The following is a 27230-nucleotide window of genomic DNA, read 5'->3' as shown; positions in this document are numbered from 1 at the left end:
CAACAGCACTAGCAAACACCCCCGCGAGGACATCGGTCCCGGTCCTGCTCTGGTGTAACCCGTCCCGCTTGTACAGGTCCCACCTTCCCCAGAACCGGTCCCAATGTCCCAGGAATCTAAATCCCTCCCTCCTACACCATCCCTGCAGCCACGCATTTATCCGGTCTATTTTCTTGTTCCTCTACTCACTAGCACGTGGCACTGGTAGTAATCCTAAGATCACTATCTTTGAGGTCCCGCTTTTAAATTTATGTCCTAACTCCTTAAATTCACCTTGCAGGACCTCATCCCTTTTTTTAAACCTATGTCGTTGGCACTGATATGGACCACGACTACTGGCTGTTCACCCTTCCCCTCCAGAATGCCCTGCAGCCGCTCCGTGACATCCTTGACCCTAGCACCAAGGAGGCAACATACCATCCTGGAGTCATGTTCGCGGCTGCAGAAACGCCTATCTGTTCCCCTTACAATTGAATCCCCTATCACTATAGCCCTGCCACTCTTATTCCTCCCCCTCCCGTGCAGCAGAGCCACCCGTGGTGCCACGAACTTGGCTCTTGCTGCTTTCCCCTGATAAGCCATCTCCCCCAACAGCATCCAAAGCGGTATATCTGTTTGAGAGGGAGATGGCCCCAGGCTCCTGCTCTACCTGCCTGGTGGTCATCCATTTCCTTTCTGCTTGCGTAATCTTTACCTGCGGTGTGACCACCTCACTGAACGTGCTATCCACGATAATCTCAGCATCGCTGATGCTCCACAGTGAATCCACCCGCAGCTCTAGCTCCGAAATGTGGTTAGCCAGTAGCTGCAGCTGGACACACTTCCTGTATACATGGTCGCCAGGGACACCTGTAGTGTCCATGACTTCCCACATAGTGCAGGAGGAGCATATCACGGGTGCGAGCTGTGCTGCCATGACTTGCCTTAGATTAAGCTAGTTAGTTACTCCCTTAAGGATTTACTCCTTTAAATTACTCTTAATCTAGAGAATGTTAACTACACCAGGGACCTTGATTCACTAAAAAACACCACCTGCAGACCATACCTTTTTTTTTTAAAACTTTAGTTACTGCACCGTAGAATAGTAGAAATACTCACCTGAACCTACTTACCAATCAGCTGCCTCCCCTGCGCCGTGTCACTTTTTCCACTGGTGATGTCACCTCTGGAACTCTGCCGCTGGTCTCAACTTATCCGCCTCCGGACTCCCTCAGCTCAGCTCTCCCGCTCTCGGGCCCTCCTTTATCCGCCTCCGGACTCCCTCAGCTCAGCTCTCCCGCTCTCGGGCCCTCCTTTATCCGCCTCCGGACTCCCTCAGCTCCAGACATGAGGTGAGGAAATCCCCCAGTGGTGGAGAGCTTTGGGAACCATAGATTCAAAGGCATCTATTCCTCCCAAGCCTGTTATACTTACATATATCGTGTCTCAAGTAACTCATACTGTATCCTAAAGTATTATTTTCTGAAAGAAATTACCTAAAAAGAGCGCTAAGAATATGGAACGGGCTACCACAAAGAGTAGTTGATGCAATTAGCACAGGTGCATTTAAGGGGAAGCTCGATAAGCATGAGGGAGAGAAAGAAATAGAAGACATGCTGAGAGAGTTAGATGAAGAGGGGTGGGAGGAAGCTTGTGTGGAGCATGAACACTAGGAAAGACCAGTTGGGCCGAATGGCCTGTTTCTGTGTTGCAGATTCTATGTAAATCCATCTATTTGCATTTGAATTAATCAATACTAACTGCTACCACCGTCTCCCTTGGGAATCTGTTACATAGATTGACCACTCGCTCACTGAAATAATGTTTCTGCAGATTAGTTTTGAATTTACCTCCCTTTAAGCACTAGGCATGTCCTGCAGTTCTACTGTTTTCAACATGGTGAAGCAGCTCGTAATGGCTGACATTTAGTCCCTTTAGAATCCTAAAAATGGCAATCACCTTTCACCCTTCTCTTTTGCAGTGAGAACATGTCCAGCCTGTGTAACTGCTCCTCATAATCCAATCGCTCCATCCCCTCAATCATGCTGGTTGTTTTCTTCTGTATTCTTTCAATAGCTGCAATCTTTTTTCTACAGTGGCGACCAGAACTGTACACAATATTGGAAATGCAGTATCACTAATGATTTAGAAAGTGGCAGGATTCCCTCACTATTTCAGCTCAATATTGACCTTTTAATACACCCTAACATCCGATTTGTTTTAATCACTGCCACCAAGCATTGTTGTGATAGCTTCAATATATTGTCAATCAGACCCCCGGATCTTTCATTTTCAACACACATCAATTTCTTTCCATTTGACTAATAGTCCCTTCAAATGGGGACAAAAAAATCCTGGAAGAACTTTGCATTTCTCTACATTAAATTTCATCTCACGTATATTCAAATCCTCCCATAGCTTATCCTGTTCAGCTTTGGAATCTACCACCTTCATTTGCTTTGTATCATCTGGAAATTTATCCACTGTGCTTTTGACTCCTAGCTCCAGACCATTTAAGAAGATATAAAACAAAAGAGATCCCTGTGGGACCCGACTGGTAACATTCTCCCAGGGTGATGACAATCCCTGGACCACCACCCTCCAGGTTCTATTGGTCAATAAATTGCATTGTAATATATTCCCGCTGATTCCTACTTTCTTTATTTTCAGTGCCAGCCTTCCCAGAGGAACTGTAGCAGACGCCTTACTGAAATCCAAGAACATATCAACTGCCTCAAGCTCCTCTGTCACACCCTCAAACAAAACATCCCACACAACCACCAAATGGACCGTGTGCAGCTCCTGCAAAGTACCCATTATCTTTAAAACTACTACTGCTAAGCACTGGATAGACAGCAAAAACCATCAGCTATATTCGTAGAGATCTTTAAATTAAACTGATTTCCTGGATTTGAGGGTGGTGAATCAGTTAAGAACTGATTTCCTCTGAACTTAAAGAAATTTCCCATTTGATTTGTTACCAAAAATGTGGCCTGGAGATATGCATGCATCACCTCCATAACAACAGGACAGACACTGAAGAGCTTTGATAATGATACAGTGCTCTTATTAACAAAATGGATATATGACATACAATAGTCACAATATACCAAAATTTAAATTTAGCACCAACTTTCTATTTAGACAGACTTGAACAATAGTCAAGCTTCACGATACCATGGTGATATGCCACGTTAAACACTAATTGTAGCGGTCAACATTTTGCACCACGCTGTCCATTCACAAATATTACCAATGGATTTTACTGTTTGAATAACGCAACAGTATTTTGTGACCATAGAAAATAATTATTTTGGAACTGTCAATAAAGCCTACGAAAGTGGTGCCTGTGAACTGTGTAAATTATCACCAGTTGCCATTTAGCCTAACCTTGCCTTGTTAGTCCTTTGCTGGTTTTGAGGTTTAATGATGCTCAAAATAAATATAGATTTTTATTGATTTTCTTTGAACTTAATCCAAGTTTTTGTGCTGTAATTTTTTCCTCCAATTTTCTCCCAATTTTTGATGCCAAAAATAAAAACTTAAAAAACACCTGGAAAAGCCCATCAATAAAAACTGACTTTGAAGGGTCCTTGTATATCTATTAGATTGGTCGATAACTTCTGACCAGCAGGTAAGGAGTTTGGGCATGATCTAGAAGAAAATTCGCGTTGAAATGTAGGAAATCATCCTTGCAGAAATAAACCAATTAATAAAAGAAAGCATTTTCTCAAATCTACCTTGGGGCTCAGCTCACTATGTTTTGTGTAAAATGTAACATGTACCAACATCACAAGCCATGAACAAAGTATCTGAATACAAACAATATAACATGACCAACACTTAGGAAATATTTTATTGAATTGTGGCATTTAAATAACTCAAAATGTATTAATCTGTTTACATTTAGAACACAAAACATTTACAAAAATCAGTGGTCCATTTCTTCAAACATTAAATAGTTCAGTCGATACATTACCAGTTATAAAACTGTACAAAAAAATTCATCCAATGAATTCTTGAAGATCTTAGTTTTTCTTTGGTATTTCAAGTTAAGATGAAAAATGTACAAAAAAAACACTTTAAATGACCCCTATGCATCATAGCTTACTAGTTTTTAAAAAAAATGTACTTATATACTTCTGTATTTACTCAGGATTAGATCCCAACCCGTCAAGTCTAGAAATGATGCAAGATAAAGTTTGGTCTTCAAAGCTGTTTAACTCCAATGGGCTTTCTTTTTTTGCACTCAAAAGGCCACATACTAAATTTCCTTTTGATTGGTGCAGTAAGAGCTAAATAGTTCTAGAGCTCGACATTAAATAAGTGGCCCAATACAACTTGATAGTACAGTGGGCCCTTATTACAACATGCTATTCACTACCAGCTAAATGCCCTATTGCAACAAGGACTGCATCACTAGCTTCAGTGGGCATTATTGTGAATTCTAGGGTCAGCTAGTGAACAGATTGCTACGGGCAGAAAACAGTAGGTTTTAGTGCTAACTAAGCACAAGGGCAAGGCAAAATACAGGTTAGCCACTAAGACTGACTTAAAAGTCTTTCTCTCAAGAGAAGTAAATGCAGTTAAATGCTCCTGACTACCTGTATTCTTATTAAATATTTTTGTATTACCTGAATAAAAAAAGGTCAGAAACAATTTAAGATTTAAATTATAAAATTTTTATTTCTTTAAAAAAGAGTAAAGCAAAATGATGATTTCTACAGTGTTGAGGCTTCAAGACTGGTTCCTTTTGTTTGTTATGTCAGTGTGGAGAGGGATAGTCAAGTGTCAGACCAGTTAGTTGTATAAGGCATTTCACATTTGCAAGGCAGACACCACTTTTTTTGTGTAACATCAGTGTCAGTGGTTCCCATGTGCAGACATTTGAATAATAGTTTTGTTTGTTGTAGATTTTTTGCAAAGGCAACGTGCAGAGGGGTACTCAACTGTAACAAGAGTCAGTCATCAGGGACCGTTTTAACTGCTGCAGTGCAGCATGTGACAGAGCTATCTCCACTGGTGTGGAAACAAGTTTTGGGGGCTGTAAATAAGAATGTGACTGTATAGGATTTGTAAACATGCAGCACTATCTCCCGTCATATTTTCATCTGAGCAAGAGAGAGCAGACAGTAGGTAGTAACATTACACACTGCCACGAGTTTAATAGCAGTCCCCCTTCTACCCCTGAAATCTCTCACTATCCACACAAAACTGGCAAACAAAAAGCATAAAGTGTCCCTTACATCTTAGTGGCTAAAGCATATTCTTACCTTTACTTGTAACTTATGAAACCGACAGTATTGAGTCATAGCAATCTTTTCAACAAGTTTGAAACAAGAAAGGAGGATTCCATTGCTTACTGCTTTTTACTTTGCTGGGAGTGGGGGGGGGGGGGGGGGGGGGAAGACAAAGAACAGGACAGAGAGGAATGAGAAGAAAAGGAGTGCACCAGTAACCTCGGGTCTTACTACCCTTATGGAAGAGCAGCCCTGTTCTTTATGACTGGGTTGGACGCCTAACTGCACTGTTGAATAACACTAAGTAGAACAGAACTGTGTACTCAAGTTTACAATCAACAGGACCATTCTCTCCACAGCAGTATCTGTAATAGTTTATCTCCTTTAATATTCTGGCAGAACCAAATAGAAATTCTTAATATTCTGTGTATTCACACCAAGCTTGACCTCAGTACTAAAGCCTAGCTGACGGGCCGGGTTTTCTGCTTGTGTTTAGCAGCCCGCAATTTTCCTGTCCATTAAAATGAATGGGGGAAAACCATGGCAGTGAGTGCACAAGCAGAAAACCAGGGCCACAATTTCTTCCCAGCAGATTTTGATTCTTAACTGGGGCCGAGAAACTGTAGTCAATCACCCAGTTCCAGTTGTTGATCACTCCAGGCGCCGGTCCTAAGCGAGCCCTTCTTACCCTGAACCGTGCCCTGCTGTGCTGGCATATACCAAAGTACTGTTCCTGGTTTTGTTTCTCTGTCTTGTAAAGCACTTTATATACTTCTATAAAAGCTACGGGACAAACTAGAAGATTACAGTAGAATCTGCATTTGAAAAAAAAATCACGACTACCACTAGGCAATTAAAGATCAAATACTAATCCTTTCAAAAAGGGAGTCTAAATGTCAGTGAGATCCAGGTTTTGCTCAGAATATAAAAAATACTCCTAACTATTCTGCTTAGAATTTGATGCAAGTGAAAGATATGATAATCTCTAATTTTAGGCTGAATACAACATACATTAAAAAGTTGTATAGTTTTTAGGATTCTTCTACTTTTTATGAAACACCTCTCACAGGGACAAATACCACTAGGCAGACACACGAGAAGTACTACTCACTGACACCCTTCTGCCTTCAGTGCTGTTACAACTTCTGCAACTCCTTGTTGTAGGTTTCAAAACTAAAAAGGAACAATGAACTGGTTGCATACATCAGACCATAGCAATATGAAACAGATGGGAGTGGTGTGCCTACACTATAGGTCATGTTAGTGAGCCCATTTTCATAATCATGATTTGAAAGGGTTTCTGGTGTGGGCAGAATGGAAGATGCCAATTGCAGAGCAAGGTTAAGGGAAAAGAAGATAACACAGAGGTACAAGAGTAAACAGCATAAACTGATGAGAGGGGCACTAAGGACAGAACAAGGCTGAGTGAAGAGATATTTATTATATGAAAATCTGATTTATGATATACACACTGGTCAGCTCTTCACCACCCCACCCCCATCTCCCAATCAATATTTCCATGTTCAATACATGTCACCTGCATTGCCAAACCACCACAGACATTATAACAGAGTATTACAGAAAGGGCAATATAAGCAGTTTTGGAAGGGGTGGAAAAGAGAAGACAGAAGAATGGAAAATACTGCAATAAAAGCCTAACAAATCACACTGACCTCTTTAAATTTTGCTTCTCATCAAAACACAATAGCCTGGGCATGGCAGACACCAACACATCGAGGAGGCACGCTGTGGAGAAGACACACTGACATTTTGACCTCACCCTTTTTCAGAATTGAAAAAGAAAAATGTACAAACATTAATAGGATCAGAAAAAGGGGGAGGGGAGGGAAGAAAAGGACCAGTGGAATGTTTGTTGGATGGTGTAACAGATCTGTGTCAAGTAATCTCACCCATAATCTCTTCCTTAAGCCTCCCAACTGCCATAGCCATTCACACATCCTTCCTTTAATTTACTTAACAGTTCTTTCTTTTACTTGAGTACAATGATACATCATTCATTCCATGACTACTTCCTTACTGTTTGTTGGCCTGTCTTTTGTTCCCGTCTCCACTCCCCCATTTTCTGATCCTATTAATATGCTCGTCTGTCTCTTATTTTGCAGTTCTGATGAAGGGTACGTGCCCAAAACACTTACTGGCCATCCTTTCCACAGATGCTGATTGACCTGCTGTTTGTTTCCAGCTTTTTCCACTTTTGTTTCAGATTTTCAACATTTGACTTTGAAGATCAGTCTTGAAACAAACTAACTTACAGGTGTACCAAATACATTTACGGAAATTTTCAAACTGAATTTCTTTGTAGCTTGTTCTCTCTTGTTCCGTGACCTTTATCATTCAAATTTCATCTGCTCAGGTTGAGTAAATTTTATAAAGTTAAAACAATTGAACATTTTGTTGGAACAGAAGTTAAGTAGGGAGAGAGGAAATAATGAAAGTTTTTGAACTTTGTCAACTCAAAACAGTTAAGTATGTCAGCTTGGAACTTTTTTTTGGAAGTGAAGTGAATGCAGAGATTCTCCTAGAGCGGGCCAATTATGACAAATAAGACCGAGTTGTTAAATTCGGAGAGGTATGGATACCCGTATTGACTTTAAATTTCATCAAATCGGGAATTGCATAGGATGTACTTGGGGCAAGGCAGCACCTACTACAAACCCTCAAGACTTGAATTTTCAACATTCAGATGCCATCAAACTTGTGCTTCAAATAGTCTTTCATGACCTTTGCAAGAGGGAGTTCATCCAGTCCTTTCAAATTCTGCAGGCCTATACACTGTCGGATCTTAATTCGGCACAGGTCCTGTAAATTTCTAGGCTGTCCTAGAGGGAAGGAGAGAGAAAAAGAGAGAGAGGGAGAGAGAGGGAGAGGGAGAGAAGCATTACACTAATGTCTCATGACTATCTCAATAAATTACACATCTTCTGGGTTAACCAGCAATTTAGGAACAAACTGAACATAAATTTCACATTTTATTGTACCTTTTCTGATTTTAAAAGCTCTCTTTTCCATTGCAAATTTGCAGAAGGTAATCATTGTTCCTTCAATTGTTTCAACCCCACATTGGAACTGGGACATGCAACTTGATGAATTTTCTAAGGATAGGTGGGAACAAACAAAATGGCCAAGAAATTGCTTTTAAAGTAACGGTGAGCCTAACAGCGCTCATTGTTATGAGTAGTAAAATCGAAGAGCAAGTTTCGGCAACCGCACATGCGCAGTCAAACACGGAAATCTGGAACTTGCTCTTCCTGGTTTGCTGGTGATGTGACAGTTTCACCTTAAAGGGATATCGCCGGCTGCAATCAGTGGAATCAACAGACTAGCGCTAACCTGCTCTCCTGCCCAGCTAGAAACAAACTAATCACTCCACAACACAGGTACGCTCAGTTTTTTTAGGTAAAAAAAAAGTTTTAACAATGTGGTCAGTCGTAATGACTGCCAAACAACCTCTCCGGCATTAAAAATTAACTTTTAAAAATGTGAAGTCTCATTACTCCTGATTTTAATAATTTTTGGACATTTAAAAAAGTTTTAAATTTTAAAAAAAAAATTGAAATTTTTAAAAACTTTGCCAATTGCCTTAAATCTGGTTACCAACTCTATTGCTTTTTTATCCATGTTTGGACCAAGGCCGTAATGAGGTCTAGAGCCTAATGGTCTGGCAGAACCCAAACTGAGCATTGGTGAGCAGGTTATTGGTGAATAAGTGCCGCTTGATAGCACTGTCGATGACACCTTCCATCACTTTGCTGATGATTGAGAGTAGACTGGTGGGGCGGTAATTGGCCGGATAGGATTTGTCCTGCTTTTTGTGGACAGGACATACCTGGGCAATTTTCCACATTGTCGGGTAGATGCCAGTGTTGTGGCTTTACTGGAACAGGTTGGCTAGAGGCGCGGCTAGTTCTGGAGCACAAGTCTTCAGCACTACAGCCGGGATGTTGTCGGGGCCCATAGCCTTTGTTGTATCCAGTGCACTCAGCCGTTTCTTGATATCACATGGAGTGAATCGAATCGGCTGAAGACTGTCTTCTGTGACGGTGGGGATATCGGGAGGTGGCAGAGATGGATCATCCACTCGACACTTCTGGCTGAAGATGGTTACAAATGCTTCAGCCTCGTCTTTTGCACTTTTTTTTAATATTCGTTCATGGGATGTGGGCGTCGCTGGCATTTATTGCCGATCCCCAATTGCCCTCGAGAAGGTGGTGGTGAGCCGCCTTCTTGAACCGCTGCAGTCCGTGTGGTGAAGGTTCTCCCACAGTGCTGTTAGGAAGGGAGTTCCAGGATTTTGACCCAGCGACGATGAAGGAATGGCGATATATTTCCAAGTCGGGATGGTGTGTGACTTGGAGGGGAACGTGCAGGTGGTGTTGTTCCCATGTGCCTGCTGCTCTTGTCCTTCTAGGTGGTAGAAGTTGCGGATTTGGGAGGTGGTGTTGAAGAAGCCTTGGCGAGTTGCTGCAGTGCATCCTGTGGATGGTACACACTGCAGCCACAGTGCGCCAGTGGTGACGGGAGTGAATGTTTAGGGTGGTGGATGGGGTGCCAATCAAGCGGGCTGCTTTGTCCTGGATGGTGTCAAGCTTCTTGAGTGTTGTTGGAGCTGCACTCATCCAGGCAAGTGGAGAGTATTCCATCACACTCCTGACTTGTGCCTTGTAGATGGTGGAAAGGCTTTGGGGAGTCAGGAGGTGAGTCACTCGCCGCAGAATACCCAGCCTCTGACCTGCTCTTGTAGCCACAGTATATATGTGGCTGGTCCAGTTAAGTTTCTGGTCAATGGTGACCCCCAGGATGTTGACAGTGGGGGATTCGGCGTTGGTAATGCCGTTGAATGTCAAGGGGAGGTGGTTCGACACTCTCTTGTTGGAGATGGTCATTGCCTGGGACTTGTCTGGCACGAATGTTACTTGCCACTTATCAGCCCAAGCCTGGATGTTGTCCAGGTTTTGCTGCATGCGGCTCGGAATGCTTCATTATCTGAGGGGTTGTGAATGGAACTGAACACTGCAATCATCAGTGAACATCCCCATTTCTGACCTTATGATGGAGGGAAGGTCATTGATGAAGCAGCTGAAGATGGTTGGGCCAAGGACACTGCCTTGAGGAACTGCTGCAGCAATGTCCTGGGGCTGAGATGATTGGCCACCAACAACCACTACCATCTTCCTTTGTGCTTGGTGCCACACTCGGTCAAATGCTGCCTTGATGTCAAGGGTGGTCACTCTCACCTCACCTCTGGAATTCAGCTCTTTTTTTGTCCATGTTTGGACCAAGGCTGTAATGAGGTATGGAGCTGAGTGGTCCTGGCGGAACCCAAACTGAGCATCGGTGAGCAGGTTTTTGGTGAGTAAGTGCCGCTTGATAGCACTGTCGACGACACCTTCCATCACTTTGCTGATGATTGAGAGTAGACTGATGGGGCGGTAATTGGCCGGATTGGATTTGTCCTGCTTTTTGTGGACAGGACATACCTGGGCAATTTTCCACATTGTCGGGTACATGCCAGCGTTGTAGCTGTACTGGAACAGCTTGGCTAGAGTCGCAGCTAGTTCTGGAGCACAAGTCTTCAGCACTACAGCCGGGATGTTGTAGGGACCCATAGCCTTTGCTGTATCCAGTGCACTCAGCCATTTCTTGATATCACATGGAGTGAATCAAATTGGCTGAAGACTGGCTTCTGTGATGGTGGGGATATCGAGAGGCGGCCGAAATGGATCATGCACTCGGCACTTCTGGCTGAAGATGGTTACAAACGCTTCAGCCTTGTCTTTTGCACTCACATGCTGGACTCCGCCATCGTTGAGGATGGGGATGTTTACAGAGCCTCCTCCTCCCGTTAGTTGTTTAACTGTCCACCACCATTCACGACTGGATGTGGTAGGATGCAGAGCTTTGATCTGATCCGTTGGTTGTGGAATCGCTTAGCTCTGTCTATAGCATGTTGCTTCTGCTGTTTAGCATGCATGTAGTCCTTTGTTGCATTTATATAGTGCTTTACACTACCTCAAGACATCCCAAAGCACTTCACTGCCAATGAAATACTTTTGAAGTGCCAGTGGCAAAAGAACTAGAGGGGAGATGAGGAGAATTCTTTTTAAACTCAACAAGTTATGATGATCTGGAATGCACTGCCTGAAAAGGTGGTTGAAGCAGATTCAATAAAAACTTTCAATAGGGAATTGGATATATACTTGAAAAGGAAAAAGTTTGCAAGGCTACGGGGAAAGAGCAGGGGAGTGAGATTAATTGGATAGCGCTTTCAAAGAGCTGGCACAGGCACGCTGGGTCAAATGGCCTCTAATTGTGCTGGAAAATTCTATGATTCTAGGTTACTAGGGAACTCATACCTCTATCACTGAAATCAGTATCAGTTTGCACTTCCTGGTTGCCAGGTACACTTCCAGTGTCAGTCTATGTGCCTGCACTTTGATATGCTCAAAATTTTATATTCAACAAATCACAATTTAGTGGCAAATGCAACCAAAATCTACTAAAGTAAAGCAGAACCTGAACCAATCAAATTACAAAAAAAAAAATCCAAATCCTTCCAGCCACAGCCAACCAGAACTCTAACAACTAGACTGAGCATATTCCACTAAAAAAGTTAAAAAACAAATTGAACCAAATTGCACAAAATGCTTTGAGAATGTTTCGATTCTCCATTTGCACATCTGGATTTTAAAAAAGTACAATTTACAATGTAAAAAGTGAAAACATTAAACATTTGCACATTTAAAAAAAAAATACACCCAGAAAATTGCCCAGATCATATGGAATTGCTGACGAGACTCTTCCAGTAACTAAGTGTCTCTGCTTCTTTCCCATTCTCTCGGGGGGGGGGTTTAAACTGCCAGCACTTTGAGCAGGCTGCACGGCCACCCAACGTCATCAGTGGGGGGCTCGGACAAATTTAACGGCCAGGCCTAGTTAGCGGGCGGCCCACCCACTCATGGGGCAGGGTTTCCTGTGGGCCTCACTATTTAAAGTGATGTGAATGCACCTCTTAAAAGGGAAGTTGCATTCAAATCACTAAAATTTGTCTGTGGTTTTGCTAGAAACATAGTTAAAAACAAGTCTGAAGCAAGTCCCCAGATTCTCAAACATCCGTGGAAGTCCTCATTGAGGTGAGGCATAGAAGGACATCATGTTTCCACCTGATGGAGAGAAGCTGTGATCTTGGACAGAGATGGCAAAGGTAGTGAATTCTTGGAGCATCGCCTCAAAAGACCTGAATTCAATGCAGGAAATGCTTCAGTGACCTGACCACTGGAGAGTATAGGTCTTCCTAGCTCCATTTCTCTGCATTACACCTAGCTCCAGCAACACCCAACAGCACTCTGAACACTATGACCCAACCCTGTGCCACATCCTTCTGCACTAATCAGAGGGGACACTAATACCTCGCCTTCTCATTCCAATCTCATTCCTGCACCAAATGGGAGCTCCAGGATACTTCAGGTTTCCTGGGTGACCATGTGCGCTGGAAGTGCCTCTGGTTGCACGAGCTCAGAGTTTGAGCTTAAAGTAGCAGCTGGAATCACTGCAGGGTATACGGGAAGCTGAGAATTTCCTGGATTGCACGAGGAGGTGGTCACCCCACAGCCACAGAAAGCTCAGGATAGTAAGTGGGTGGCCACCCGGCTGTGTAGGAAGAGGCAGACACTCCAGGAGTGTGTCGATCACTAACCTGTTTTCAGTATTGAATACCGGTGAGGGTGATGACACCTCGAAAGAGTACAGTCTGGAGCATGACATCATGGGAGCGAAGGACTTCATAGGATGCAGTGGTTATGGGGGATTCAATAGTCGGGGGACAGACAGGCATTTCTGCAACCGCCGACTTGAGTCCGGCATGGTGTGTGGCCTCCCTGGTGCCAGGGTAAAGGACATTACCGAGAGGGTGCAGTACATTTTTTTGGGGGGGGGGGGGGGGGGGGGGGGGTGCTGGGGCAGAAGGGGAACAGCCTGAAGTCGCGGTCCATGTGGGAACCAATGACATAGGAAGGAAAAGGGTTGAGGTCCTGCAGTCAGAGCTTCAGGAGCAAGGGAGGAAGTTAAAAAGCAGAACCTCAAAGATAGTTATTTCCAGATTACTCCCAGTGCCACAAGCTAGTGAGTATAGAAATAGTAGGATAAGACAGGTTGATCTGTGGCTGGAGCAAAGGTGCAGGAGGGAGGGCTTCAGATTCCTGGGGCATTGGGACCAGTTCTGGGGCAGGAAGGTCTGTACAAGATGGATGGGTTGCACCTCAACAGTACTGGGACCAATGTCCTCATGGGGAGGTAAACTAGTGCTATGGGGGAGGGTTTAGCTAATTTGGCAGGGTGATGGGCACCAGGATCAGCGAGGAGAAACAACAACCTGCATTTATATTGCGCCTCTAAAGTAGTAAAACATTCCAAGGTGCTTCACAGGAGCAATTTTTAAACAAAATTTGACACGGAGCCACATAAGGAGATGTTAGGACAGGTGACCAAAAGCTTGGTCAAAGAGGTAGGTTTTAAGGAGCGTCTTAAAGGAGGAGAGGACAGGTAGAGGGGCGGAGAGGTTTAGGGAGGGAATTCCAGAGCTTAGGGCCCAGGCAGTTGAAGGCACGGCCGCCAATGGTGGAGCGATTAAAATCAGGGATGCGCAAGAGGCAAGAATTGGAGGAGCGCAGAGATTGCGGAGGGCTCGTAGGGCTGGAGGAGGTTCGAGAGATAGGGAGGGGCAAGGTCATGGGGACATCTGAAAACAAGGATGAGAATTTTATAAATCAAGGTGCTCCCAGACCAAAAGCCAATGTAGGTCAGCGAACACAGAGGTGATGGGTGAATGGGACTTGGTAGAAACATAGAAAACAGGAGCAGGAGTAGGCTATTTAGCCCTTCGAGCCTGCTCCGCCATTCAATATGATCATGGCTGATACTCTATCTCAATACTATATTCCCACTCTCTTCCCCATACTCTTGATGCCTTTTGTGTCTAGAAACCTATCTAGGATATGGGCAGCAGAGTTTTGGATGAGCTGAAGTTTATGGATAGTGGAAGATGGGAGGCCGGCCAGGAGAGCATTGGAATAGTCAAGTCTAGAGGTAGCAAAGGCATGGATGAGGGCTTCAGCAGCAGATAAGCTAAGGCAGGGGTGGAGTCAGGAGACGTCACGGAGGTGGAAATAGGCGGTCTTGGTGATGGAGCGGATGTGTGGTCGGAGCTGATCTCAGGTGCAAATAGGATGCCAAGGCTGCGAACAGTCTGGTCCAGCCTCAGACAGTGGCCAGGGAATCGGTGGCTAGGGAACAGAGTTTGTGGCGGGGACCACAGAAGACTGGGAGAGACAAATAGCACTAAAGTGAAGAATAGTTCAGAAATAGGAGGGAACAAACAGGGGAAGGGGGCAAATGCAAGGCAGTCTAAGATGGATTTGGAGTGCAAGTGCATAAATGCATGTAGCATGGTAAATAAGATTGGTGAGCTGCAGGCACAAGTCGCCAGATGGGACTATGATATAGTGGCAATAACAGAGACCTGGCACGAAGGAGGGGAGGATTGGGTACTTAACATTCGCAACCCCTCAGATAATGAAGCAGTCCGAGCCCACATGCAGCAAGACCTGGACAACATCCAGTATTGGGCTGATAAGTGGCAAGTAACATTCGTGCCAGACAAGTGCCAGGCAATGACCATCTCCAACAAGAGAGAGTCTAACCACCTCCCCTTGACATTCAATGGCATTACCATCACCGAATCCCCCACCATCAACATCCTGGGGGTCACCATTGACCAGAAACTGAACTGGACCAGCCATATAAATACTGTGGCTACGAGAGCAGGTCAGAGGCTGGGTAATCTGCGGCAAGTGACTCACCTCCTGACTCCCCAAAGCCTTTCCACCATCTACAAGGCACAAGTCAGGAGTGTGATGGAATACTCTCCACTTGCCTGGATGAGTGCAGCTCCAACAACACTCAATAAGCTCAACACCATCCAAGATAAAGCAGCCCGCTTGATTGGCACCCCATCCACCACCCTAAACATTCACTCCCTTCACCACCGGCGCACTGTGGCTGCAGTGTGCACCATCCACAGGATGCACTGCAGCAACTCGCCAAGGCTTCTTCGACAGCACCTCCCAAACCCGCGACCTCTACCACCTAGAAGGACAAGAGCAGCAGGTACATGGGAACACCACCACCTGCACGATCCCCTCCAAGTCACACACCATCCCAACTTGGAAATATATCGCCGTTCCTTCATCGTCACTGGGTCAAAATCCTGGAACTCCCTTCCTAACAGCAGAGAGAGAACTGCAGCGGTTCAAGGCAGCGGCTCACCACTACCTTCTCAAGGGCAATTATGGATGGGCAATAAATGCTGGCCTTGCCAGCGACACCCACATCCCATGAACAAATAAAAAAAAATATTCCTGACTACAAGGTATTCAGGAAAGATAGGAGTTTAGAAGAGGTGCTCTCATTGAAACAAAAGATTCTGAGTGCACTTGACAGGGTAGATGCTGTGAGGCTGTTTCCCCTGGCTAGAGAGTCTAGATGCAGGGGGCATAGTCTCAGGACAAGGGGTCAGCCATTTAGGACTGAGATGAGAAATTTCTTCACTCGAAAGGTTGTGAATCTTTGGAATTCTCTACCCCAGATGGGCTGTGGATGCTCAGTCGTTGCATATATTCGAGACTTGAGATTGACAGATTTTTGGACTCTAGGAGAGTCAAGGGATATGGGAATCGGGTGGGAAAGTGGAGTTGAGGTCGAAGGTCAGCTATGATCTTACTGAATGGCAGAGCAGGCTCGAGGGGCCATATGGCCTACTCCTGCTCCTCTTTCTTTAAGGAAGGAAAGAAAGGAGGAGGGGGGATGGCAGTATTGATCAAATACACTATTACAATGCTGGAAAGGGGTGAGGTCATTGAGGGGTCAAAGACAGAATCTATTTGGTTAGAATTAAGGAACAACAGAGGTGCTATTACTCTAATGGGTGTATACTATAGGCCACCAAATAGTGGGAAGGAGATTGAGGAGCAAATTTGCAGACAAATTACAGAAAGGTGCAAGAACGGTAGAGTAGTGATAATGGGGGACTTCAATTAACTCAATATAGACTCGGATAGTAACAGTGTAAAGGGCAAAGAGGGTGAGGAATTCCTGAAATGTACAGAAAAGAACTTTCTTGATCAGTGCATTTCCAGCCTGGAAGGAAGTAGTGCTGGATCTAGTTCTGGGGAATGAAGTGGGGCAAATGGATCATGTTTCAGTGGGGGAGCATTTGGGGAACAGTGATCATAATATAATTAGGTTTAGACTATGGAAAAGGAACAATCGTAAAATTGTGAAGGAATACATAAAAATACTTCACTGGAGGAGAGCTAATTTCAGTGAGTTAAAAAGGGATCTTGCCCTGGTGTATTGGAATAAAAAAATTGGTAGGCAAAACAGTAATTGAACAATAGGAGGCCTTCAAGGAGGAGATGATTCGTGTACAGAGTAGACACATTCCCACGAGGGAGAAAGGAAGGGCAACCAAAGCTTGAGCTCCGTGGATGAATAAAGATAGAGATTAAAACGAAACAGAAAAAGGCTTATGACAAATGTAAGGTTCATAATACTGGAGAACACCAAGCTGAACTCAAAGTACAGAGGAGATCTTAAGAAAAAAGGAATAAGAAGGGTAAAGAGAGAGTGTATAAGAATAGATTAGCGGCTAACAAATGGGAACCCGAAAGTTTTTTTTATAAACATATAAAAATAGTAAAAGAGCAGTCAAAGGGAGGGTGGAGACCAATTAGGGACACAAAAGGAGATCTTCTTGTGGAGGCAGAGGTACTAAATGAATACTTTGCATCAGTCTTCACTAAAGAGGATGCTGCCAATGTAGCAGTAAAGGAGGAGGTGGGAGCAATATTAGATAGGATAAACATAGAAAAAGGAGGTACTTAAAAAGTTGTCAGTACTCAAAGTAGAAAAGTCACCCGGTCCAGATGGGATGCATCCTAGGTTACTGAGGGAAGTAAGGGTAGAAATTGCAGAGGCTCTGGCCACAATCTTCCAATCCTCCTTAGATAATGGGGGCAGTGCCTGAAGATTGGAGGATTGCAACTGTTACAGCCTTGTTCAAAAATGTGGAAATGGATAAACCCGGCAATTACAGGCCAGTCAGCCCAACATCGATGGTGGAGACACAATTAATTGGCATTTGGAAAAGTATGGGCTAATAAATGAAAGTTAGCAGAGATTTGTCAAAGGAAAATCATGTTCAACTAACTTGATTGAGTTCTTTGATGAAGTAATGGAGAGGGTTAATGTTGTGTATATGGACTTTCAAAAGGCATTTGATAAAGTACCACATAATAGACTCGTTAGAAAAATTAAAGCCCATAGAGTTAAAGGGACAGTAGCAGTGTGGATACAAAATCGGCTAAGGGACTGAAAGCAGAGAGTATCGGTGAACGGTTGTTTCTCAGACTGAAGGGAAGTATACAGTGGAGTTCCCCAGGGGTCAGTTTTAGGACCACTGCTCTTTTTGATACAAATTAATGACCTGGACTTGGGTATAGAAGGTATAATTTCAAAGTTTGCAAATGTCACGAAACTCAAATGTAGTAAACAATGGGGAGGATAGTAACAGACTTCAGGAGGACAGACAGGCTGGTGAAATGGGCAGACACAAGGCAGACATAATTTAATGCAGAGAAGTGTGAAGTGAAGTAGGAAGAATGAGGAGAGGCAATATAAACTAAATGGTACAATTTTAAAGGGGGTGCAGGAACAGAGAGTCCGGGGGTGTATGTACGCAAATCTTTGAAGGTGGCAAGTTGAGAAGGATGTTAAAAAAGCATATGGAATCCTAGGCTTTATTAATAGAGGGAGAGAGTCCAAAGGCAAGAAAGTTATGCTAAACCTTTATAAAACACTGGTTAGGCCTGAGCTGGAGTATTATGTTCAATTCTGGGCACCACTTTTTAGGAAGGATGTCAAGGCCTTAGAGAGGGTGCAGAAGAAATTTACTAGAATGGTACCAGGGATGAGGGAACATAGGAACAGGAGTAGGCCATTTAGCCACTCAAGCCTGTTCTGCCATTCAATGAGATCATGGCTGATCTGTGACCTAACTCCATATACCCGCCTTAACCAAAGGTATTAAGGGATATGGAGCTAACAAGAATCTTTCAATCTCACATTTAAAAATAACAGTCGAGTCAGCATAAACTGCCATTTGCAGAAGAGTGTTCCAAACTTCTACTACCCTGTGTGTGTGTAGAAGTGTTTCCTAACTTCACTCCTGAAAGTCCTGGCTCTAATTTTTAGGCTATGTCCGAGTCCTAGATTCCCCAACCAGCGGAAATAGTTTCTCTCTATCTACACTATCAGTTCCCCTTAATATCTTGAAAACTGATCAAGTCACCCCTTAATCTTCTAAATTCCAGGGAATACAACCTTAGTTTGTGTAATCTCTCCTTGTAATTTAACCCTTTGAGTCCAGGTATCATTCTAGTAAATCAAGGCTAATATATCCTTCCTAAGGTGCGGTGCCCAGAACCGAACACAGTACTCCTGGTGTGGTCTAACCAGGGCTTTGTATAGCTGTAGCATAACTTCTATCCCCTAGTATTCTGGTCCTATATTGGAATGCTGGCCTTTATATCTAGCCTTTTTGATTACTTTCTGAACCTATACATGACTTTTTATTGATCTATGTACATGGACCCCATAGTCGCTTTGGACCTCCACTGTTGAGCTTTTCACTGTTTAGAAAGTACTCTGATCTATCCTTTTTAGTGGATGATCTCACGCTTACCTACATTGAAATCTATTTGTCACAGTTTTGCCCATTCACTTAATCTATTAATATCTTTGTAATTTTATGCTTCCATCTGCACTGCTTACAATGCCACCTACCTTTGTGTCATCAGCAAACTTGGATATGTGGCTCTCTATCCCATCATCTAGCTCGTTAATAAATACAGTGAATAATTGAGGCCCCAACACAGATCACTGTGGGACACCACTCGTCACATCCTGCCAATTTGAGTACCTGCCCATTATCCCTACCCTCTGTCTCCTGCCGCTCAGCCAATTTCCTAACCAGGTCAATAATTTGCCTTCAATTCCATGAGATCCACAATAACCTCATGAATGGCAAAGGACTTGTTCACAAGTGAAGCGACATTCTAGAGGGAGATTCAGAGAGAATCTCCTGCAATGATTTCTCTTCCCACTCCCACACCGTTACCTCCAGAGACCCCAAGGATCTAAACTTGGCCCCCTCCTATTTCTCATCTACATGCTGCCCCTCAGAGACGTCATCCGAAAACATGTCAGTTTCCACACCTATGCTGACGACACCTAGGTCTGCCTCACCACCACCGCCTCTGATTTGTCATGCTGCTTGTCAGACATCCAATATTGGATGAGCAGAAGTTTTCTCCAATTAAACACTGGGAAGACCGAAGCCATTGTCTTCGGCCCCCACCACAAATTCCGTTCCCTTGCCACCGACTCCATCCCTCTCCCTGGCCACCACCTTGAGGCTGAACCAGACCGTTCACAACCTTGGCATCCTATCTTAACATAGCCGAGCTTCCGATCCCATATCCTCTCCGTCACCAAGACCGCCTACATCTAACCTCCATAACATCGCCCGTCTCTGCTGCTGAAACCCTCATCCATGCCTTTGTTACCTCTAGATTTGACACTTCCATTGGTCTCCTGACCAGCCTCCCACCTTGCACCCTCCGTAAACTTGAGCTCATCCAAAACTCTGCTGCCTATTTCCTAACTTGCACCAAGTCCTGTTCACCCATCACCGCTGTGCTCACTGACCTACATTGGCTCCCGGTCCAGCAACGCCTCGATTTTAAAATTCTCATTCTTCTTTTCAAATTCCTCCATGGCCTCTACCCTCCCAACCTCTAACCTCCTCCAGCCCTACAACCCTCCGAGATCTCAGCGCTCCTCCAATCCTGGCATGATGCGCAGCCCCGATATTCATCGCTCCACCATTGGCGGCTATGCCTTCAGCTGCCTAGGCCCCAAGCTCTGGAATTCCTTCCCTAAACCTCTCTTTCCTCCTTTAAAAGGGGCTCCTTAAAACCTACCGGTTTATCATAGAATCATAGAAGTTACAACATGGAAACAGGCCCTTCGGCCCAACATGTCCATGTCGCCCAGTTTATACCACTAAGCTAGTCCCAATTGCCTGCACTTGGCCCATATCCCTCGATACCCATCTTACCCATGTAACTGTCCAAATGCTTTTTAAAAGACAAAATTGTACCCGCCTCTACTACTGCCTCTGGCAGCTCGTTCCAGACACTCACCACCCTTTGAGTGAAAAAATTGCCCCTCAGGTGACCAAAATTGCTTTTGGTCATCTGTCCTAATATCTCCTTATATAAATGCAAGTTGTTGGTATCAGAAAGGTTATAGCACGGAAGGAGGCCATTCGGCCCATTGAGTCCATGCCGGCTCCATGCAAGAGCAATGCAGCTCGTTCCACTCCCCCGCCCTATCCCCGCAGCCCTGCACATTTTTTCCTTGCGAGTATTTATCCAGTTCCCTTTTGAAGGCCATGATTGAATCTGCCTCCACCACCCCCTCGGGCAAGGCATTCCAGATCCTAACCACTCGCTGTATATAAAAGTTTTTCCTCATGTCACCTTTGGTTCTTTTGCCAATCACCTTAAATCTATGTTCCCTGGTTCTTGACCCTTCCAACAATGGGAACAGTTTCTCTCATTTGTGCAATTAGTGTGCACTGCTCCTGACCAACCAGTGCAGCATAAAAGTCTTCAAAAGCGGCAAGGTAAAAAACACAACACTGTTCTAAAATTATTCAATACCTCATAAATAGCTATAATGCTCAACAGCTCTTCACTGGACACCAATAAGTCCTCCGAACATTTTGGAATTTCAAGAGGAATAAGGTCAGTTTCTTCGAACAATGGCGACCATGCCTGATGCACCCTTGTCTATCTTCTCCTTCCTGGAGTACTGTTGTGTGCTGTGACTTCTGAAGCTGCACTCTGTGCAATAACTAGCATCGTCCTCCTCTGTGACCTGCTGATAATCCAAATCCTGCTCGTTCTCCTCTCGGTCATCCTCTTCTTCCTCCCCGCTCTTGTGGTTGTCATAGATCACTTTGTTGACAGCCAGCCTGAGGGATCTGCCGCACCCAACGCACCACCGTGGCCCAGGCCCTGCCCTGGGTGCCTGCTCCGACATGATTCACTCGCTTGTCCACTCCTCTGCCTCTCCCGGCCCGGTACCTCAGGCTCCCTGCTGGTTCCCCACCACCTCCTCCTCCTCCGGCGAAGCAGAGCGTCTTGGGCAGCCTACCGCTCATGTTTCCCCCCCCCTCTTTTTCTACTTTAATCCGCAAACCTCCCCCAGGGCGTCTCACTTTTTCCTTAATGTACCTAATCTTTGCGGGCAGGCTTGCGTATGTGGAAGGAGTAGTCCTCGTCTCCTATAGCCATCCTCTAATCTTCTGCGACAGGTGGAATTTGAGGTGATAGTTGTCTGGTGCAGAATGAAAGAATCGTGTCAGCTGTCTGGAAATCTGGCACAGATCCATTATTCTGTGGCGGTGATCACTGACCAGCTGGAGACAGGTGGAATGAAAACTTTTTGTTAACAAATGCTCTTGGCTGGTTTTCTGGTGTCCTAATAGCTACATGTATATAGCCTATGACCCCCTGCGCTTGAGGGAAGTCAGTTCCTGCAACAAATCCCAGAGCCTTTTCATTCTGACTGCTGCCATCCATTGGGGAAGTAATGTAGTCATTGGTTCTGGCAAAGAAGGCACCTGCTTGATGCAATTATGAACTACAGACTGAGAGATGCAAGATATGTTCCCTGTATCACCCAGGAAATAGCCTGAAGTAAAGTGGTTAAGGGTGGTGGTGATTTTCACTGCAAAGCATGGCTACCTGGCCCAGCAAACAGTACAATTTCTTGCAGACGGCTGAAGAGATCTGTAACAGCCTGTCTGAAGAAGCACAGCCTCCTCATGCATTGCTCCTCAGACAAATCCAGGAAACTCACTCTAGGCCTTACACCCTGTGGGTTGAGTAAGGCCTCCCGCACATGTAGTATCCTAACAAGCCCAACTGCTGCTCCTTGTGGTAGGACAGCTACGACTCCTTCACACAACCAAATTAAAAGTTCTAAGAATGACACCCATCATGAGCTGTGTACTTAGAGGATGTGGAAGCAGAATAAATGTAGAGAAAAAAAGCAATATCCATGGCAAACTCTCCTATGGAAATCCAAAAACGCAGTAACAGATACCCATTAGCTGAGTGCTTGCAGACAAGTGTCCCTTTAATTATCACTTTCAATGGCCATCGTCAAACCAACGTTGCTAGGTTTTACTCAGCAGGTTCACAACTAGGCGGACTTCCGTTTTTGTTCATTAAAATTCCATCAGGGTCCTAATGACATCATAGATCATGATTTGCATGTATTCATGAGGCTCCGACCTGCTCCTGGCAAACGCCTAAAAGAACTGCACGGTTATAATGGCAGCAGGTAGAAAAGGGCGAGTTAAAATGACCCCTTCTAATTCTGTCACACTATCTTTGTCTTCTACCCTTCTAGGCTTTGATTTATATGACCGTCACACACAATTCACATTGTGGTATCTATTACTCTGTCGGACTGATTACAGCACAGAAGGAGGCCATTCGGCCCACTGAGCACATGCCAGCTCTTTTTGTAAGAGCAATCCAGTTAGTCCCATTCCCCCACTCCTTGCACGTAGCTCTGCAAATTTTTTCCCTTCAAGTATTTCTGAAAGCCATGATTCAATCTGCTTCCACCACCTTCTCAGGCAGCGGATTCCAGATCATAGCTGCTTGCTGCATAAAAAAGCTTTTCCTCATGTTGCTGTTGGGTCTTTTGCCAACCTTAAATCCGTTTCCTCCGATTCTCTACCCTTCTGCCAATGGGAACAGTTTCTTTTTATCTACTCTGTCTAGACCCTTCCCTTTATCTAAACCCATCACTTGATCTAAACTTCTTCCATTCTCCCTGCAAGTATCTCCTTCCCTCTCTTTTGTATGGCTCCAGTGTCTCTGGTGCACATGTTTATACTGGTGTACTCAATAACTGGCTGACTCAACAAATTGCAGGATTGAGGTAGGTTGGGGAGAGGCTGTTGAACGGTTAAAACAGAAGGTGTGACTGAAGGTCACGTCAGGGGGGAAAGTTAGGGGGTAGGTGAGGCCGAGAGAGGGTCATGCATGATAGGAGAAGCAAGATTGGAGTAGGAATACTGAGCAAGAATATTGGAATTAGGGAAAAATTGGCATTTTTTAATGCTACTAACCATCATGCTCTGCAGGCTGTGCTGCATATTTTGCTGACTTGTAAACGGTTAATCTTTGACTAGTGACTGACTGTTGTCACCCTCATTGTGAGGCAAGGCAGATACGGGATAAAAGAAGAACAATGACCCAAAAAGCAGAACAATGATCCAAAGATAGTGATAAGAACAAGATCATGACTAGATAGCCAGGCAAGTGTGGTCAAACAAACTGGCCATCCTGAAAAACTACCTTGCAAAGAATCTTGTGGTTAAATGAGAGCTCAGGGCAGAAGAATCAGCAAAGACCACCCAACTGTTGAAAGAACACTTAGCTGCCTGAAGATGATACCGCAGTCAGAAGAACACCTGACTATCGGAAGACCACCTCACTGTCGGAACGACCACTTCGCCAACTTAATTATGACCTCTGTCCAGAGATCAAACAGGGTAGTATTGTTTGATCTCTGGACATATTTGATTTGACTATTAATAAATGAGACATTGATTACCAATTGGTGTCACATCCGAATCTGTTACAACTGCATCTAGCAGCAGCCTGGGAGGGAGTGAAATGAGGGCTGGTCTTGGGAGTCATGGCAGATGAGGTGTGGTAGCAATGGGATCTGGAAACAGAGTGGGATTGTGCTGGCTAGACACTGGCTGCATTCATGGGGGCTACTCATGGTTGTTGTGAAGCCTAGGACAAAGTGAGGGGAGGAAATTACTGTCTTGAGTTACTCAGGAAGGCACTCGGGGGGGAATCTGAAGGCTTAGGAAATTGGGGAACTAGGGAAGTGCCTCAACAAACATCAAACCATTATAGTTTTTCATAGAATCATAGAAAGGTTACAGCACAAATGGAGGCCATCTGGCCCATTGAGTCCGTGCCGAATTTGCTCAGAGATTTTATGGTTACCCCCATCACTTGTTCAATCCGAGTACACCTCTTGTAACACTTTTTATGGCAACATTTATAATGGAGAAAACCGCATGTTAAAATTATGCAGTCACTATTTGATGATGAATCAGCTCTCTACTTTCAGGAATTGTGCCGATGGATTGGAAAATTGCAAATGTGACTCATGAGGGCTCACCATTTAAGAAGGGAGGGGGAGAGATAACAGGTAATTACCTACCTGCCGGTTTAACGTCAGTTATGGGAAATTACTGGATTCTATCAGGGACAGAGTGACTGACCACTTGAACAAGTATGAGGTCACCAAAAAAAGTCAGCATATATTTGTGACGGGTAGATCGTGTCTGATTAATCTAGTTGAATCTGTTGGAGGTTGTCACTGGCATGGTAGATAGGGGACTGCGTATGGATGTTATCTATATGGACTTTCAGACGACATTTTATAAAGGTCCAATGCAAGAGATTATTAGCAAAAATGAAAGCACGTGGAATTAGAGGTAACCTTGTGACATGGGTTGGTAATTGGTTGGGAGGTAGGAAACAAGAGTATAGATAAAGGTAACATTCTATGATTGGCAGGCAGGGGGTTACAAGGGACATAGACAAACTAAGTGAGAGGGCAAAACTATGGCAGATGGAGTTCAATGTGGGAAAGTGTGAGATCATCCATTTTAGATTCAAGAAAGACAAATCAGAATATTTTCTTAATGGGGAGAGACTAGTTGCTGTGGAAGAGCAAGAGGATCACTAAAAGCTAGTGCACAGGTACAAGCAGTAATTAAAAAAGCTAATGTAATGTTGCCCTTTATCTCAAAGGGGTTGGAATGCAAAAATGAGGAAGTTATGCTTCAGTTGTACAGAACCAGTCAAGACCATGATGTCAATGCAAGCATAAGATCATGGATGGCACTTGTTTGCAAGTGAACAGGCATTCTGGAGGGAGATGCAGATGAGACGTTGAACTGAGGCCCCATCTGCCCTCTCAGGTGGATGTGAAAGATTCCATGGCACCATTCATGAAGAGGAGCAGGGGAGTTCTACCCGGTGTCCTAGCCAATATTTATCCCTCGACCAACATCACTAAAAGACAGTTTAACTGGTCATCTGTCTCGTTGCCGTTTGTGGGACCTTGCTGTGTACAAATTGGCTGCTGCACGCCTACAAAACAGTGACTGCACTTCAAAAGTACTGATTGGCTGTGAAGCACTTTGGATGTCCCGAGAATGCGAAAGACCCTATACAAGTGCAAGTTCTTTCTTCTTTACTATATTTATGAAGATGCTTTGTTTGAAAATTAAATGGAAAATTCTAATCAGCATTTTTAATAAACTCGGTACTTCTTGCACTTACCCACGCAATCTAGTTTAAACTTCATACAGAAGGGTACGCTTAAGACAAGTGCTGAAAGTGTGCTTCCTCCGGCCTTAATTTTTTACCGTTTGAAAAATTTAAAATTACTTACTTGTAACTTCCTGTAAGAAATCCAGACAGGGTCTGCTGGTTCCAGATAGACTAACAGAGACGGCGAGAGGGGTCTGTCCCTCATAGTTCCTTGTGTTACAGTCTGCGCCATAGTTATGTAACATCCGTGCACAAAGCACATCGTCCTTTAGTGCAGACAAGTGTAATGGGGTCTGTCCATCCTCCAACCGGCCAAGATTTGTGTCTGCCCCTCTTTGAAGGAACATTCGACAGTATGAGTGGTTGCTTTTGATCACTGCATATCGCAGCAGGAAACCGTTTTGAATGTCGATGTTGGCATTGTGATCCAAAAGAATTTTCACGCAGCTTGAGCGCTCTCTGATAATGGCCAGCTGAAGTGGCGTGGTGCCTTTATCGCTGAGTGGGTCGACCTCAGCTTTAAACTCCAGCAGCAGTTTGACAAACGAGTCTCTGCCATAATGGGCAGCCACATGGAGAGGAGTCCAGCCGTCATTACTTTTAGCATTAATAATATCAGGTCTGTGTTCCGATTCCAACATCAACCGTGCAATCCGTGCTCGGCCATGCATGGCTGCATAATGCAAAGCAGTGAAACCTCCAATTAAGTCTTTAACAGTGGGATCAGCTGGAAAAGATCAAAAATAATTAAACTGAGACAGTACCAGAAAAAAAACTGTCTAAATACAATGGCACTTAATTAATTTGGACGATTGTGTTGTAAAACCATAAAATTGAAAACTCTAAGAAGGGCTTGATATGATTGTTTCTAGAGGAGGAACAATTTACTCTGAAAAGAAGTCTGGGCTGCACCTTGGGTAATCTGAACTCTAGGGGTCACTTTGGCCTCTGCAGCCACCTTGTTAGAATACTGATCAACCTTTGGCTGGGACTTTACTCATCCAATGCATTACTTTGAAACTTATTTCATTTTGTTGCAATTCTATGTGCAAACTGCACTCTTATTAGTAATATAGTACCTGTGACGATGAGTTAACATAACCTATACAATGATAGCTTGATACAGAATTGAAACACAAATCTGGAAGCAGGGGTGATTCACATGTTCAGCTGTGCTCAGTGGTAGCACTCTCGCCTCTGAGTTTTAAGGTTGTGGGTTCAGTTCCCACTTCAAAGACTTTAGCACAAAATCTGGCCTGGCACTTCAGTGCAGTACTGAGGAGTGCTGCATTGTTGGAGGTGCAGTCTTTCGGATGAGATTTTAAACCGAGGCTTGTCTGCCCTCTCAGGTGAACGTACAAGATCCCACGGCACTAGTTGATGAACAGCAGGGGAGTTCTCCCGGTCTCCTGATCAACACTTATCC

General features: G+C 44.3%; 1 protein-coding gene across 4 annotated transcripts in view; it reads right to left on the bottom strand.

Moving 5' to 3' along the window:
• Positions 1-4638: 4638 nt before the first annotated feature.
• The window catches only part of asb7 (ankyrin repeat and SOCS box containing 7), a 64461-nt gene continuing 41869 nt past the window's right edge, over positions 4639-27230 (bottom strand). For all 4 annotated transcript variants that reach the window (XM_067971649.1, XM_067971648.1, XM_067971651.1 and 1 more), the window contains 2 exons: positions 25926-26531; positions 4639-8059 (listed from right to left, as the gene is read on the bottom strand). In XM_067971649.1, the coding sequence (XP_067827750.1) occupies positions 7920-8059; positions 25926-26531 (746 nt within the window). In that variant the 3' untranslated portion in view covers positions 4639-7919. The remainder of the gene's footprint in view (positions 8060-25925; positions 26532-27230) is intronic.

Source organism: Heptranchias perlo, chromosome 34, assembly GCF_035084215.1.
Source record: "Heptranchias perlo isolate sHepPer1 chromosome 34, sHepPer1.hap1, whole genome shotgun sequence".
Classification (NCBI taxonomy): domain Eukaryota; kingdom Metazoa; phylum Chordata; class Chondrichthyes; order Hexanchiformes; family Hexanchidae; genus Heptranchias; species Heptranchias perlo.
This window is presented reverse-complemented; position numbering and strand designations above follow the sequence as displayed.